This window comes from Coregonus clupeaformis, chromosome 11 (genome assembly GCF_020615455.1).
Source record: "Coregonus clupeaformis isolate EN_2021a chromosome 11, ASM2061545v1, whole genome shotgun sequence".
In the NCBI taxonomy this organism is placed as follows: domain Eukaryota; kingdom Metazoa; phylum Chordata; class Actinopteri; order Salmoniformes; family Salmonidae; genus Coregonus; species Coregonus clupeaformis.
In genome coordinates this window covers 32,026,854-32,044,646 of record NC_059202.1, presented here as the reverse complement: position 1 = coordinate 32,044,646, position 17,793 = coordinate 32,026,854, and the positions used below count along the sequence as shown (strand labels likewise).

Here is a 17,793-nt window from a genome sequence, read left to right as displayed (position 1 = left end):
TCAGGGCAGGATGTAAATGTAGGGTGTTATTTACTCACCTTTTGTCTCTCCCAAAACGTTATTCATTTCTCCTACAGGTCCATCACAATTACATGCACATGGCCAATTATGCAAATTAGGTGATGACGTCATTTAGCGACTTTTAGGACAGCCAATAGCTACTTTCCTTACTGAGGAGTTGGCAACACTGCTGAGCGGTTTCCTTCCTCTCTGACAAATGAGTTAGGCCGGACCCCTGTATCTTTGTAGTGACCGGGTGTATTGATACACCATCCAAAGTGTAATTAATAACTTCACCATGCTCAAAAAGGATATTCAATGTCAGATTTGTTAAATTCTTTACCCATCTACCAATACGTGCCCTTCTTGACGAGGCATTGGAAAACCTCCCTGGTCTTTGCGGTTGAATCTGTTTGAAATTAACTGCTTGACTGAGGGACCTTAGCGATAATATAATGTGTGGTAACAGAGATGAGGTAGTCATTCAAATAATCGTGTTAAACACTATTATTGCACACAGTGTGAGCCCATGCAACTTGTCAAGCACATTTTTACTCCTTTACTTATTGAGGCTTGCCATAAAAAAGGTGCTTGCCATAAAGACATTCCAGCTTTTAGTTTTTAATTAATTTGTAAGAATTTCGAAAAACAATCACTTTGACATTATGGGGTATTGAGAGTAGGCAATTTAATCAATTTTAAATTCAGGCTGTAACAACAAATTGTGGAAAAAGTCAAGGGGTGTGAATACTTTCTTTAGGCACTGTATGACACGACAGAAAATGAAACTGTAAAACATGAGCTGTAAACCAAGTAGGCTTCGCGATCTCGGTGAGATTGACACTACAATGTTCATGAAAACAACGTGCCAAGCCAACACAGGTGTCACAACATTCGAGCAAATGATTTCAACTCACGACTCGAGATAATAATTTGTAGATCCCCAACACCTGCTTGACAAATACAGTGTTCGAAAGGTGCTAGTTCTTTCGTATCCTACCTGTAAAACGTCTCAGACAAGTCCCATCAACTCGAGTAAAGGCGTCCAACTCAAAATAATAGTTTGTGTCTAAACACTTGCCGCTATCAGCCGATTTGAATGAACTAAATACAATCGTTGAAAACCCTACCTGAAGAGCATAAAGAAAGAGTGTCCCTATTTGGCAGTACAGCGTTCAGGTGAGTTTCACAACGTCATCACGCTTGTTCGTCACATACTTCCTGGACACCCGTCCTTTTTTATTTTCCATTCTTCCCTGCCCTGTTCAATCTATGGATTGTCAACGTATCAAACATACACTACCAGCCATATGTTTGGACACACCTACTCATTCAAGGGTTTTTCTTTATTTTTACATTGTAGAATAATAGTGAAGACATCAAAACTATACTGCCTCCAGCGGTCTAAGGCACTGCATCGCAGTGCTTGAGGCATCACTACAGACCCAGGTTTGATCCCAGGCTGTGTAACAGCAGGCCGTGACTGGGAGACCCATGAGGCGGTGCACAATTGGCCCAGCGTAGTCCGGGTTAGCGGCGGGTTCGGCCGGCCGGAATTTCCTTGTCCCATCGCACTCTAGCGACTCCTTGTGGTGGGCCTGGTGCCTGCAAGCTGACTTCGGTTGCCAGCTGGACAGAGGACGCATGGCTCTCGACCTTCACCTCTCCTGAGTCTGTAGGGGAGTTGCAGTGATGGGACAAGACTAACTACAAATTCGGGAGTAAAAGGGGTAACAGTACAAACTAAACTACCTCCGTATGGGAAAACTTTGAGTCAGCCAAAATTTTACTAAAATGCAGCCAGCCCACTACACATATTTCATAAAACTATTACTAACAGAAATGCACAGTAAAGGCCTCAATCGATGCAACACAGAAGTAATGAGATCACCACCACCTGTCTTAGAAGTGTGTGTTTTCAATAGCAATTCAGCAAATGGATTATGCATCATCAGTATAGGCCCAAAAGTCAGACACCATTTTTCACAATCTTCAAGTTTTTATTTGTTGTTTGTTTACAAAGTTAAGATTGCATTTTGATATATTCCTTCCTTTTATGAGTAGAAAACCTTTTAAAGAATTAGTCGAAAGGCACATTTTTTTTTTTACAATATATACATTTCGATCTAAATTATAAATATATATAGAAAAACAAAAGCACAAACCAGAATAAAAGTGCTGAACAGTTTTTACAGAAAGAAAATATCCTTTGTTTAAAATACATACAATCAGTAGCATGTTTTTTGTTGTTTTTGTTAGCAATAAATTATTGAATGTGATACTTTTATATGCAAAAGGTGAAGAAACAAGGAGGATGGTTAGTATACAAAAATGCTATCCATCTAAAGTTCAGGAACACAACAAGCTTGCAACTCTCAATCATAAACAGACAACAGTAACTTGATTATGCCATTCTTAGTGCAAATTTAGACAAAATAAAAAGACCTAGCTTGCTAAAAGAGAAAGTCAAGCGGGTCCTTTAAAAATTGCAATTCATTTTCTCAAATCGTGTTTGTCAGTTTCCCCAAGTTTATAATGCATATTACCTCTATGTCAGCGTTATACCACACAGTCCATTGGCCATAGGTGAAGCATGGGACAAACGGTTCGATTGTGAAAATGTTTGGATTTATTGGAATGTGCCTGATGAGGAAATATATGTTTGGGACAATCTGATATATATGGATATAAAGTAGAATCTCTTAGGAGAAAACAGGCCTGAGCTATTGGATGTCTGGGGTCAGTTTGAATCTGTCAGATAGTCGGGAAAGGGGAATGATCTGCACCAGTAATTGCACATATCAGTATATCCAGGTGCAAATCTGCTCAAAATCTTTGTCAGCATTAAAATGGATTAAATGAGTAAAAAAAACTGTCCAGATATATAAACAATAAAGTTCCTTAAAAGAAACAGCGCTTGATCTTTGCCCTAAGATGGCATAAACACTTAAAATCACCAACAATTCACAACACTGACTGACAAAAGCAAACCCATCACATTAAGTCTCAAACATAAAAAAAATACAGCAAGAGTCGCAGCACAAAATGAAGAAATACAATAGCACTAAATGTGCATTTTTGTTAGGTTCACCACTGTTGTAAGGGAAAACAATAACATTTCTCATAACTCCCCACCAATACATCTCTTTAAGGTTTCTTCCTGAGATTGATATAATAGGTCAGATACAGCCAGTAACTTCCGGGGTGTGGAATACTTTGGTATCTCTCTGCAAACTAAAGCCCTGGCAGAAGTTGTAAAAGTTGGAACAATTTTACTTGAGTCACAAGCAGAATCGGATCAAAGAACTGAAAATAAACAAATGATCAACCCTGTACAGCAGTACAGAACAGTGCAATATTATTTGGTGGCAGGTTATAATATACTTATTTTTTGTTTTTATAGTAATCTTGAAAACTAGAAATGTCCCTGACCAAACTTTGACTAAAGGATCATCAGGATAACAGTCTAAAAACTAAATATCCCTTAAATATAAATAACAATATTAATCATCATCATAAGAATGACTAAAAACATCAATAGCACATTGCTTTCATCCCATCACAATGGTTATACAAAGTTCATAGGTATTTCAGAGATCTTTAACTACAGACTACAAGTAGAACAGAAATAAAGAGGAATCCAATTCTTCCCATGCACAGGTATATCTATAACCTTCGGCTGCGGAGCGTAAACAGTACTTATACTTTTAAAACATCTGCTATTCAAAATGTCTTGTTTATTGCTTTTGATTAGTTGAACTTACCCAGGCTTTTCATGAACCAATTACCGTGCATTCATTTCACAACGACAGCCAGATCTTACAGGTTCTGAAATATAATATACAATATATGTACATATTTATATATATACACACACAAAAGTGGATTTGGCTATTTCAGCCACACCTGTTGCTGACAGGTGTATAAAATCCCATGATTTTGGAATGAGATGTTCGACGAGCAGGTGTCCACATACTTTTGGTCATGTAGTGTATGTATATGTATGTATATATGTATGTATATATGTATGTATATATATATATATATATATATATATATGCTAAAACAAATATTCATATCAATATTGGTCAGAAAGTTAAACAAAACAAAATAACAAATGCACTCGAGACTTTCCTGAGAACTTCAAATCAAAAGCAACCCAGGAGTCACATCGTAGGATGAATGGTGAGTAGAGTAAAAGAAGGATATTTGACACCATTTTAAACCATCCACCCAATTACATCAAATCAGCAGTGTCCATCCCATCTAACCTCTGCTCTCTGTCTATAACATGGCCTGGGAAAGCAGGGTTCCACACAGAACAGTCTGCTGAAGGGACAGCTATAGGGTCCACACACAGACAGACATACACATACTGGGCTCGTGGGGACGATCCCTGGCACCTGCCACCAGCATAGACCCAACAGAGGGCCGAGGAGGGTTAAGTTAAATACAAATATAATAAATTAACATACCAATGCTTTGAGTACAAATCTATACATTAGGCCTATATGGGTTTCAAAGACTGCATTTAAGTAGGTTTCCAAAGGCACTGTTACAACGGCTGACTGTTTTCTTTTCCCCTTCTCTTCTTGTTTTCACGAGGGACACTGGAGCGAGTGATGGTAGAAACAGCAGAGAGAGGGGGACACGAGGGACACTGGAGCGAGTGATGGTAGAAACAGCAGAGAGAGAGGGACACTGGAGCGAGTGATGGTAGAAACAGCAGAGAGAGAGGGGGACACGAGGGACACTGGAGCGAGTGATGGTACAAACAGCAGAGAGAGGGGGACACGAGGGACACTGGAGCGAGTGATGGTAGAAACAGCAGAGAGAGGGACACGAGGGACACTGGAGCGAGTGATGGTAGAAACAGCAGAGAGAGGGACACGAGGGACACTGGAGCGAGTGATGGTAGAAACAGCAGAGAGAGAGGGGGACACGAGGGACACTGGAGCGAGTGATGGTAGAAACAGCAGAGAGAGGGACACGAGGGACACTGGAGCGAGTGATGGTAGAAACAGCAGAGAGAGAGGGGGACACGAGGGACACTGGAGCGAGTGATGGTAGAAACAGCAGAGAGAGGGACACGAGGGACACTGGAGCGAGTGATGGTAGAAACAGCAGAGAGAGAGGGGGACACGAGGGACACTGGAGCGAGTGATGGTAGAAACAGCAGAGAGAGAGGGACACGAGGGAGATGGAGCCAAAACTGAAACATTGTCGATTTTTCCAGTTTGATGTTTTTGAGTGGAGCCCTTGGTTTTAACAAACCAAGCTTTGCAAGATAGTCTACTTCCAGTCGATGCAATGGCGATGAAGCGAATTACAGGACAAGGCAGAAAAGCACACAGATGTGCATGAAAGGCAGTTTGAATCCAGCGATGTTACCAATGAAACCTAACTTAACCAGTACGGAGAGCTGTGGTTCTAGAAAAATATTTTGACATTCCTCAATTAAAAAAAAAAGCAATTCCAGCCGGGTTGGATCTTTTTAAAAGCACATGAGCTTTTGATATTCATAGAAACATAATCAAACCCTGTTGCAATTGTGTTTCTCCATTGGGTCAAGCCTTGGTGTATAAACTATGTATTTGAGCCCCCTTTGCTCTCTCTCTCAGCGAAGGGACCTGGCCAGTTCCACCGGAGTCGTACGTTCACCATCTCTGAACGGACAACACATTTGGTCTAGCGAATGTGACCCTGGCCTGTGGATCCAGTGCCTGGAGAGGGTTGAGGTGAAGGGCACAGGACAGGCAGTGATGTGACTAGGCCCTGAGGGGAGAGGGGATGAGGGGTGCGTTCACACTCAGCAGCTAGAGGACACAGACAGCCACACTGATGAGGTGGTTACACAGAGTCCCATTCATGCAGCCGGTAATGGATAACCGACTGCCGGTCTGCGCTGGTCCGTAGCATGTTGTCCAGTACCTCGCGCACATTGATGAGGGCGTCCGTGCTGCAGTGGCCGTTGGCCAGAGGGAGTGGCTGCTGTTCTGAGGGGGCCAGGGCCGAAGAGGTGAAGAGAGAGGAGGAGGGGGTAGAGGGGGAAGAGAGGAGGCCAGACGAGACTTGAGCCACTGTGTTGGAGGAAGAGGAGGGGTTAGTAGTTGTCTGGCTGGACAGAGAGTAAGGTAGATGGTCTGGATCGTCCAGCAGGTTGAGGATGTCATAGTAGTCCTGATGGGCGCTGTTGATTAGAGTCGGACTGTCCAACCGCTGCTGTAGCTGTGGTTGTATCTGCTGTGACGACTGTAGCTGTGGTTGTATCTGCTGTGACGACTGTAGCTGTGGTTGTATCTGCTGTGACGACTGTAGCTGTGGTTGTATCTGCTGTGACGACTGTAGCTGTGGTTGTATCTGCTGTGACGACTGTAGCTGTGGTTGTATCTGCTGTGACGACTGTAGCTGTGGTTGTATCTGCTGTGACAACTGTAGCTGTGGTTGTATCTGCTGTGACGACTGTAGCTGCTGTGGCTTTGTCAGTGGTGGCAGTGGCTGTAGAGGTTGCTGCAGTTTGTGTGCAGTGTTCTGGGCGGCGAGCGCGCTCAGCGATATCAGAGACTCCAGGCCAAAGTCCTCTCCAAAGCTCCCCACGGATCCCCCCGTCAGGCAGTCGAGGACCAGGCCTCCTTCCGTGCTGTCTGGGGAGGGAGAGGGGCTCACCGTCAGGTCTAAGACCTCCTCCCCGGTCCGAGGGGGCTTGGAGGTGGAGGAGGGGGCGGGTTGCAAGAGGGGCAGGGAGGGGAAGTGGTGGGGATAGTGGGAGAAGTGGGAGGTGAGGCTGGCCATGCTGGGGAGCTGGTTGACTGGGCTGAGCTGGGGTTTGAGCTGTGAAGGTTTGGGCTGGAATAGAGGCTTGACGTGTAGAGGCTTGGCCTGGGCCAGGCTCTGGGTCTTGAGGCACTGGCTGAGGCTCTGCGACAAGTTCTGGTTCTTGAGGCTCTGGTTCAGGGTCTGTGTCTGGCTGTAAAGCTTGGCCAGCAGGTGTTGGTTCTGAAGCTGCCGCTCCTCGGCTAGCCGCTGCTCCTGGGCGCGCTGCTGCTCCTTCTCCTTGCGCCTCCTCTTCACCTCCTCGTCCATTTTGAGAAGTTCCTCACGCACTCGGGCCACGCAGTTCTCTGGGATCTTGATACCTAGGGGAGAAAGAGAGGGTATTAGGTTTACATTCGAAATACTAATTTGTCAAGACATTCCCTCTGATTTCCTTTCACAGAACCACACTTTGGTGATGGTGATGGTGTGTGTGTGTGTGGGTTATATGGAGATGTTTAGTACTCACCGACTTGCTTGTTACTATTTTTGGTTTTTAGGCGTACGATCTGAAGGATGCTGGAGCAGGTGATGTCAGAAACCACGTCGGCCACGCGCTTCCAGACGCGCAGCAGCGCACCACACAGCATGTGGTACTGGCGCAGACGCATGCCCTGCAGACACTCCTGACCCTCCTCGATCTTCTTACACTTCCCGTTCCAGTTAGCATGGCTACATTTCCCAAAGGAAAAGTTGAACTGGCTCTCCCAGCTGTCCTTGGCTTGGTTTGAGGTCACCTAGGACGGGAACACAACACAGTCTTATGTTAAAGTGTTGAGCACTCGTTTTTATATTGGACCTTAGACAATACGCAGGACTGTACTTCCTGTTTCACTACTGTTTATTCCACTAGAGGGCAGCATACACCACAACAAACATTTCCTGGCAAAGAACAAAGACAAATATTGTTTCCATGCGAGTGGAATCCTTGTATTGTGTGCATGTCAATGGACACTATAGCTGTTCCTTCTGCCAAACAACAGACTTCTATCCGTCTGTGTCAGACTGGAGCCCTACCTTGCGGTAGCGTAGTTGGAGGTTGTCCAGGCTCTCTGGGTGGGCCTGCTTGCCAATGTTGGGCTTGTAGACGATAAGGTTCCTCCCTCGGCCCTGCTCCGCCAACAGCACACACGGGTGGTTCCCCCGCAACTGAGGAACACATAGGAGATGGAAATGACTTTAAAGTTCTGTAAAATACTTTCATGTGTTTTCCTCTGGCCACAATTGAACTCCATCTGTACAATTGTTTTAAACCACAAATAAATCAAATCAAGAAAGAGGCAGAATATTTATAGTGAGTTCAACTGGGAACCTGGCAGTGGGTAAGTGTTTGCCTGGAGGGACTATAGAAGACTGTCATTTCATTGTTGAATTGTATTATGAACCAAGTGAATGTAACTACAGTATAATGAAGAAAACAACATCAGGAAGGAAGAGGCTGTGTATAGTGTTCATTCTAGGCACTACAATTAATACTGAATCAAATCCTAGTTATTTTTCTCCTTTAGGTTCACAACATGCACACTTCATTATACTCCCTTGATGTGCGATGAAAGAGCCACACCAGAGAACAGAGAATAGAACAGAGGCACCTGGACCCTTCTGAACTGTCATTCACCTCTGGGAAACAGACAGTCTGGAAGCTGTTCTAGCTCTGCTTGAGCCCTGGGGAGGTACAGGTACTCACAGTATCACAGGCTTCCTGGTGCGTCTGTGTGCGTGCTGAGACATGCAGAGCGTCTCTCTGCTCTACGATAGCCAGCTAGACTCACCTTGTGAGAGAGGTAGAAACCCTCGTCAGGACTGTTGAGGTTCTGGACCTTCTCATAGGCCTCCTCCCACGGCATCCCTCTGTCCACGCTGATCTATAGGGGTGACATGCAGAGGACAAGGGTTAACGGTTAGAGGTCAGAATAGCTGCCCTATGGGAGGACACTATGCAGCGAATACCCACTGTTGGCACGATTCAACATTCCCAACACACATGCGGAAATCTGTGCGGGCACACACACACACAGCTCTTTGTATCAGGGGCTCAGAGGCCAGCCAGGGGGTTGGCATGAGTTGGAAGTCTACACCTGCTAAACCGGTCCTGGTTGTGTTGGTTTGAAATGTAAACTCTAGGTTCGCCTGCAGTGACGGCCAGGCAAGGCAGGGAGCTGGAGATACCAGTAATTATCATTTTTCAGCGTTCTGCTACTCTCCCTCCCTCTGGCTAAATGTGATGCTCACCATCCAACCACATGCAGATGAAATGCCAACACTTTAAATCTCGGCATACCTGCTTGTGCTGAGCGATTCATGCTTTTTGAGGTTGGTTCGGTGTCGGTTCGATTCTTTTTTGCGGTTTTCGATTTCGACTATTTATTTTTTTGTATTATTATTTTTGTACTTTTTACTCCAATTTCGTGATATCCAATTGATAGTTACAGTCTTGACCCATCGCTTCAACTCCCGTACGGACTCGGGAGAGGCGAAGGTCGAGAGCAATGAGTCCTCCGAAACACGACCCTGCCAAGCCTCACTGCTTCTTGACACACTGCTCGCTTAACCCAAAGGCCAGCCGTACCAATGTGTCGGAGTATTTCGACTATTTTTTAAATGCATTATGAAATAATTACATTAAAATGATTTTAGAGATGTTTTAAGGAAATTCCAAAGCCAAGAAATAGTGAACATTCAATTGCCAAAACATTGAAAATATTCCATTCTCTCTGTCAGGTCCATATTGGGTAGCCATCAATAGAAAAATAGGAAATTACTTAGTTTTTATTTGATGACTTTATTATTTTTAATTCCTTAAAGTGATCATCTCATCTCTGCTCAGGCAGTAGCAGCCAGCCAGACCATCTAACGTTATCTCTTTGCTTCCCATACTGCACTGCAGGTGTCAAACTCATTCCATGGAGGGCCCTAGTGTCTAAGTTTTTTCCCCCCTTTCAATTAAGCCTTAGACAACCAGGTGTGGGGAGTTCCTTACTAATTAGTGACCTTAATTCATCAATCAAGTCCAAGGAAGGAGCGAAAACCCGCTGACACTCAGCCCTCCGTTGAATGAGTTTGACTGTGCTATACTGTCTTCAGTCATCCTTTTAGCTAGGCTAGCCTGCCCAAGTATGCTGCAGAGCTGTCTGACGAAATCATTTGACTAGTTCTTCAAAGTAGCTAAGGCATTCTCACAAACTGTCTATCCCTCTCGTCGTTGTGTTGTGTACATTACTCTCTCATGCAGTCTGTGTTTATCTTACGTAGCAGGAGTAAAAGTGTATCCTCTGTCCGAGCCGCAAAGAACTGGGCAATGGATTATGGTCAATGTAGTTCATTACCATGTTTCTGCGCTAAACTAGGTTGAATATTTGCTTAATGAAGACTACAACTCCCTTCAGCCCAGCGTCCCAAATAGTTATTGACTTGATTTCTTCAGTGAATTATTTGATTTCTCTCTAGAGAAACGGCACGTTGGGCTCACAAAAAAAAGTGATCCGATGTCGGTCAATTAGTTGTTAAATAACCTAAATCCCCCCGAAATGTTGGTTAATCGCTCAGCACTAATAACTGCATCCAGGAGTCAGAGTACAGAATAACAAAGTGGAGGATAAATCTGTCGAGTACAGTATATCACCTCTCTGGTTGTGTTTGCAGGAAACACTGCTCTCGTTGTCTCGAGGCAATGGTGGGACATTTTTAAAAATATATAATCACTAGGTTTAGTCTTGTTGAGATTTTAAGTATATTTTTCAGACCAGAGAACCGACCCAAACAGCGGCACTCATTTAGTTACAAAACAAAAATCAACATGCAAATCTATATGAGGTGCCACTGTCAAATATAGCTAGATAATCAAATTGTACATTAATAATGTACCAGTGTACAATGGCAGTACCTTGTAGAGCACAACCTGTCCGTCCTGGGGGTTTCCCACTGTCATGAAGGTCTCTTGCTTCTCCTCGTAGATCTCATCGTTACCTGGGGCCAGATCTGACAGACAGGACAGAACAGACAGGACAGGACATGACACATAGTTCTAGTCAGGAGACATATCTAGCATCTCTATACAGAGACTCTGTACCATCCCAAACCATGTTGCTGCTCTTGGAAAGACATTCTAGGAATGCCAAATGCAGTAGGCAGGTGGATTTGTTTTAATGGTATATAGAGGAGTATATACTGTATGGCATAGTAGTCACATACAATAGAATGCAGCCTTTAATTCTAATAGTGTGGAGAGTTCTTTAGCTTTACAAACTATGGAAAGGGCACCATTTTATTCAGTCATGTTTGAAGCGTGAGTGTTGGTCTCCATACCTAGGATGCCCATGTCGTATTTGCCCTCCTTCTTGTCCTTTTCGATCAGGTAGTCAAAGTTGTCGGTGAAGTACTGGAACAGAGAGTTCTGCTTGTGGACCTCCAGGCCCAGGATCCTGTTGAGGAACTTGGTGATGCTGCAGTCTTTCTCAGTACTGAGACCAAAGCGTGGCTCCTTGCAGAAGATACCCACATCCATCATGCCATGCTTCATGTCTGAAACAGGGAATACAATAATTATTTCAATGTAGCTTTGGACAGGACTTGCATAGGACAGGATTTGTATAATGTTTGGGGTATGTTCTACATGCACTCAATGTACCTCTGAAGAACAGGGCATCACCCCCAGGGTAGCCTTTGGGAGGGGACACCTTGCTCTCGATGTGGCCCAGGATGGCTTTGGTGATCTTATCCAGAGCCTTGGTACCATACTGCAGAAACACACAGCAGAAAAACCAGTCATCAAACAGGTCAGGTCACCGCTCCCTCCCCCCAGAATCTCCAACACAACTAATCACAGGTCATGCCAAATTGGGCTTCTGTACAAGCGGAAGCATGATCTCACATGTAATAGTTCTAGCCAGCGCTTACCTTGTTTTCGAAGTTGTATTTGCTCAGGTCTCTGGACTCTGTGGCTCTCCTGTCACCGTGGGTCAATGCACCCTGGACACAGAAACCAGAACAAAACACTGTTAGCTTTACAGCCTTACGTCACAGACTGATATAACGCACCCGCTACAAACACACAACTTTCTCAACTGCAGCAGACAGGTAAAGCATAGAGGCAGTGAATTGACATGACTGCCAAGACATTGAGTGCTGTGCACAGATTGTGACTGAAGGTCCATTTGAAGCCAGCAGCTGCTTTAGCTGGTGCCCACATAAAGGAATGTTCTGAGATAAAAACAAAGGGATGTTTCTGCCAGATATGAGATCACTGCTGATCTGGAGGGAGCCAAACACAAAGGTATTCAGCGGCTGGGAAGGAGGGGAAGAGGAGAAGCTGGGCCCTGGGAATTTTGTAATATATATATATATATATATTTTTTTTTTAACCTTTATTTAACTAGGCAAGTCAGTTAAGAACAAATTCTTATTTACAATGACGGCCTACACCTGCATGACGTATCCCATTCTGAGACTGGATTGCCGCACAGGCCTGGCAGAGACAACACACACTTTCTGGAACTCCCCCCTTCCCTCCTGATAGACAAGGCAAATAAATGACTGGGGTAAAGATATTACAATGAAATATGGAAAACTGTCTCATAGCAGTCTCATATAACTACCCAGACATGGGTGCGTTCCAAAGTCTGATAACCTTATTATTCAGACCAAAGGAGGATCTGAGGAATTTCCTGGGTTTGAAATGTTGTGTGAAAGGTGTTTGTGACATCAGGTGACCTTGCAAGTGTCTGGTCAATAGGACAAAGCAGGGTCAAGACAGGGGGTGAGGACTGGGACAGTGGGGGAGTAAACAGGGGAGTCAGAGCCCTAGGATTACGGGGAGAAAGACTGCCCCCAAGTTATAAACTCAGCAGTTCAATCCTCACTCTAATAAAAGTGGGATTTATTACACATGGAGTTCTGGGACTCCATAGTAGATCGATCAGGCTTTAGTAGAGGAGGCTGCAACAGCACGTACCAGACTCTCCAGTCTCTTGGCCACAATGGAGGCGAAGCGTCTTTCCCCGGCCAGCTCAGAGATGAGGAAGATGTACTCTGGAGCCGTCACCTGGTTAGAGCGATGGGTACGACCTGGAGAACCACACACACAGAGGAGGAAGACCAGTCAGAACACAGAGGACCTATACTGAACAAAAATATAAACGCAGCATGTAAAGTGTTGGTCCAATGTTTCATGAGCTGAAATAAATTATCCCAGAAATATCCCATACGCACAAAAAGCTTATTTCTCTCAAATTATGTGCACAAATTGATTTACATCCCTGTTAGTGATCATTTCTCCTTTGCCAAGATAATCCATCCACCTGACAGGTGTGGCATATCAAGAAGCTGATTAAACAGCATGATCATTACACAGGTGCACCTTGTGCTAGGGACAATAAAAGCCCACTAAAATGTGCGGTTTTGTCACACAACACAATGCCACAGATGTCTCAAGTTTTGAGGAAGTGTGTAATTGGCATGCTGACTGCAGGAACGTCCACCAGAGCTGTTGCCAGATAATTGAATGTTCATTTCTCTACCATAAGCCACCTCCAACGTCATTTAGAGAATTTGGCAGTAGGTCCAACCGGCCTCACAACTGCAGACCACGTGTAACCACGCCAGCCCAGGACCTCCACATCCGGCCTCTTCACCTGCGGGATCGTCTGAGACCAGCCACCCAGACAGCTGATGAAACTGAGGAGTATTTGTGTCTGTAATAATCTTATTTTGTAGGGAAAAACTCATTCTGATTGGCTGGGCCTGACTCCCCAGTGGGTTGGCCTGTCTCCCAAGTGGGTGGGCCTATGCCCTCCCAGGCCCACCCATGGCTACGCCCCTGCCCAGTTATGTGAAATCCATTGATTTATTATTTATTTCAATTGACTGATTTCCTTATATGAACTGTAACTCAGTAATATCATTAAAATTGTTGAGTTTATATTTTTGTACAGTATAGTGGTGTACAACAGGGAAAAACTAGAAAAATAAGACATTGGTTTATGGGGTAGGATGATTTCAATGAACAGAGGATGATGTCAGCAAATGTGGATTTCCGGGGTAATCGGTCTCTGAGTCTTCACGGATCCACCTCTTCCCGAATCCCGATCCGGGACACAAGCGGGACGGTTCCACAATTCTAAATAATGTCACAGGTCTTGGTCGGATCTGATATGATTGTCACAGGTCTCCGGTATGTGTAATTTTAACTGATATATCCAGAAGGGCCCGTACAGATCCGAACGCTACTGCTGCAATAGAGAGAGATACATTTTTATAATTTATGCTGCTGCTCTTGCTTTTCACGAGAGTGGAGCGTGTAGCTTGCTGTTGGCCAATCATGAGTCATCAAAGCGACAATAGGTTACAGTCACAGAGCCTCACTCCATGTGTGGCAAAAGTTAGGAGAAATCTAATCAATGGAAAATGGAATTAAAATGACGGAATTAAAAGTTAAAGGAGAAGGATAGGCTACAACGACCAAGAGCCAACAGGTAGGCTGGTACTTAATATTCTGAATGGAGATGTTATTTGTAACTAGGATTAGAAAGCGCATGCACTGCAGCCTAAATTAGCCCAGCTAGCTAACGTTAGCTAGTTTAACTAGCTTCTCCCAGTTTGATGCAGTCAAGACAGGTACTACGTAATCATATTCGATGATAAATAACGTAGCTATGGCAGCTATTAGTTTACTATAGTGTGAGTCTGCTTGGGTGGTTGCAGTCTCTCGCTCCCAATCGCTCACAGTACGGCCGTTCCCCGCCTCTAGAGCGGCACCTCTCTCCCTCTTTACCAGCTCGGGTCTGCTGCTTCCCTCACTCGGATCGGATCTGGATCAGACCAGGTCTATTTAGTCATTTAGCAGACGCTCTTATCCAGAGCGACTTACAGTTAGTGAGTGCATACATTTTCCATACTGGCCCCCCGTTGGAATCGAACCCACAACCCTGGCGTTGCAAGCGCCATGCTCTACCAAATACCAACTGAGCTACAGGAACGGGTCTCAATATTTTAATAATAAATGTATGCATATCGAGTCCGGGTGTGAAAGCCCCAGGTCCATTTCGGAACGGGTACAAGTTTCCACCCACCACAGCTAAACCCGTCATTCAAGTTCCAAGTTCTGAATTGGACCTTAACGTGGAAATCCTAGGCCACCTAACTGTGTGTGTGTGTTGCTGTTGTGAGTGTAAACAGTGTCTGTCAATCAGGCCCACACATGCCAACCCATGCAGTGAGTTCAGCTCCCCAAGTCACAAGGGAGTGCGGCTAACGGGGAAGGAATTACTGAGGCAGTTAGCTAATTACTGCAAACAATTCATTCACGGCCCACGATGTGTGTGGGTGCGCGCGCACGCCCGCTTTTCCACTGTTGTTATTGGGTGGGAAATTATATCTAGCAAACAGTACAGGAGATTAAGGCTAATTATGTTATTCTAATTTAGTCCAACACACCTCTCCCTGCAGCCAGACAAAACTGCACCACATCCAAGTTAAGTTTCACAGCAACACCATTATAAAAGTAACTCATTCCAATTATTAAAATGTCTCGCATCCATAGGTCCAAAAATACAAAATATATTTTAATTTGATATACATCAAAATGATTAAATCTGTCTTTAGGCAAGGCAATTTGAAGAGGCAGCCGATACTAATGACATGACATTTCATCAGGCTAGAGTGCAACACTTCTTTCAGGGTGGATTGTGTGAAGAGAGACGTCTGTGTGACAGTGTGTGTAACCTGCATTGAGGAGAGTCCAACTCTGACCCTAACCCTGACCCCTAAAGGCATCAGCATGCTTCAGTTCAGCTGGCGCCTAGCCGAACTCCGCGAACGAGTGTGCTCGCATACTCCCTTAAAAGACCTTCGCTTTAAAAACTAGAAAAAAGCAGCAATAGTACTTTGTCCATTTTGAGATGCCAGTATACACTTCTTCAAAATAGTCAGAATTTATCTAAGATAATTAATTAATGACAGATTTCTGGAGTTATGACGTTTTTGCAGAGGAGATCTTAGTCGGGCAATTTTACATCTAAGATGTTTGGTGCAGTATTTCTCAATGAAAAAAAGTGCATGAAAACAAGTTGTCTCTCGTTGAATGACAACAAATACTTAATTGAAGAATCCATACTGTTGACCAATCACAGACGAAGGGGCTACCGACTTCGGCTACCGACTTCGGCTTGCTTTGAGACATTTTTTTGTATGCCCAAACAGCCGAAAAAAACCTTACCGAAGTCCAAAAGGAACAAAAACTTCATAAAATGTTGTCATAATATATGCATAAACTCTTCCGAACCGTTTCGGCTGGGAAGCATGCGGACGCCTTAAGCCTAACAGACCCCTGACCTTTAACCCCTGGTCCTCTCCAGACTCACCAAACTGCTGGATGGCTCTGTCTGCACTCCAGGGCAGCTCTAGGGTCATGTGTACCCTCCGATGCTGGTTCTTCACCCGCTTGTCTGCCTGCAGGGAGATGCCCGAGCTGGCCGCCTCCGAGATGATGGCCACCAGCTGGGAAGGAGAGAGGGATGGAGGAGAGGAAGATATAACAAACCACTGTAACACTGCAAAACAGAACATAGAATAATTCCATCGTATGCCGTCAGAACATACAGTGTCATAGGAACATGATTTTCTAAGCAAGAACAAACACAGTTTGAGTGAGATCCTTCGACTCACAGACACTGGTGATAGATACATGTAGAATGGTTCTAGTGTCCAGTGTCTCACCTTCTCGCCGCACATGAAGCGGTCCTTCTCCTTGAGGTTGATGTGGTCTATGGTATGGCTCTGCTCCGCACGCGACTCGTAGCGCACGCTTCCGTCAGGACGTCGCACCACGCGACCCTTACGACCCGTCATCTACAACAGAGGTTGTCAATGAGTGCCGCAGAGCAAAATTGAACAATCAATGACAAATCTCTAAACAGGAAACATACCGGTACTCATCTCACATTTTTCTGATAGAGCCCCCACTATGTACTCTCTGACATAAGGTTATGTGGCGCCTATCCAGCCCGATAAGGTGTACGTACCTCCGAGACCTTCTCTGGTCCTCCAAACTTGTCAATGAGCTCGTCCAGAGTGTTCAGAGGTAGTTCCTTTCCCAGGTCAGCGATCTTGATCAGGAGGCCCTGCTTCATCTTCTCTATACTGGCTGTAGGAACCCAACCAAACCCAGACAGACAGAGGCATGTTAACGACTGTAAACAGAGTCAGACAGTCATAAAGGGAGCGGGCACGGTAAAATGCCCCCAGATGTCTGCTAAGTGCTTTTACTGTCTGTGTGTGTGAGAGAGTACAGTGGACCTAAAATGCATCAGTTTCTTTGTTGTCATTTTCTTTGTCTTCAATGATTTATCATACTTCTTCTCCAAGTCCCTAGACTTCAACACAACGTGTGCATTGCAGAACATACACTGAGTGTACAAAACATTAGGAACACCTTCCTAATATTGAGTTGCACCCCCTTTTCCCCTCAGAAGGAGAGTCAAAATATTGTACCTGTGTGACAGCTGGTGTGCTGGACGAAGATGACGTCATCGTTGTTGTCCATCAGGGAGTCTGGCGAGGAGTTGGAGTCGGTGTCCATGCCGTCCGTGTCCGTGCTGCTGTCGTCACTGATGTTGATCACGCCCCCCAGATGCACCATGGTGTGCTTTGGGAATTTGGGCTGCCGTCCCCTGGGCTTACCTAGTGGACAGAACACACACAAGCTGATTCAGACTGTGGCTCAGTGGCTTTACCTGAATAGTACATGACGAGACCGACTTGACGAGGCAAGTCAATTAAATTTGACATAAGCCCCCATAAAGAAATCTGGTCACAAATAGCGTTGTTATTATTATCATTACAGGGTTCTCCCCAGGATTTGTTAAGAAGGTGGTGCTGCTGAGTACAGTGGGGAGTGGATCAGTGCCCCCCTTTGGATTTTAGCGTTTTTTATGTTATTACATAGTGGTGCAGCCAGTCCACATTTTTTTTTTTTTGACAAGACAG

The 17,793-nt window shown here is 44.7% G+C and overlaps 1 protein-coding gene across 3 annotated transcripts in view; it reads right to left on the bottom strand.

Moving 5' to 3' along the window:
- Positions 1–4,001: 4,001 nt before the first annotated feature.
- LOC121576782 (protein strawberry notch homolog 2) overlaps positions 4,002–17,793 on the bottom strand; it is a 124,376-nt gene continuing 110,584 nt past the window's right edge. For 2 of the 3 annotated variants that reach the window (XM_041890236.2, XM_041890238.2), the window contains 13 exons: positions 17,299–17,487; positions 16,830–16,951; positions 16,525–16,656; positions 16,170–16,305; positions 12,764–12,876; positions 11,710–11,781; positions 11,441–11,549; positions 11,119–11,334; positions 10,697–10,791; positions 8,586–8,678; positions 7,831–7,962; positions 7,283–7,550; positions 4,002–7,136 (listed from right to left, as the gene is read on the bottom strand). In XM_041890236.2, coding sequence (XP_041746170.1) covers positions 5,851–7,136; positions 7,283–7,550; positions 7,831–7,962; positions 8,586–8,678; positions 10,697–10,791; positions 11,119–11,334; positions 11,441–11,549; positions 11,710–11,781; positions 12,764–12,876; positions 16,170–16,305; positions 16,525–16,656; positions 16,830–16,951; positions 17,299–17,487 — 2,963 coding nt within the window. In that variant the 3' untranslated portion in view covers positions 4,002–5,850. The remainder of the gene's footprint in view (positions 7,137–7,282; positions 7,551–7,830; positions 7,963–8,585; positions 8,679–10,696; positions 10,792–11,118; positions 11,335–11,440; positions 11,550–11,709; positions 11,782–12,763; positions 12,877–16,169; positions 16,306–16,524; positions 16,657–16,829; positions 16,952–17,298; positions 17,488–17,793) is intronic. The other variant, XM_041890237.2, reaches the window with a different exon arrangement.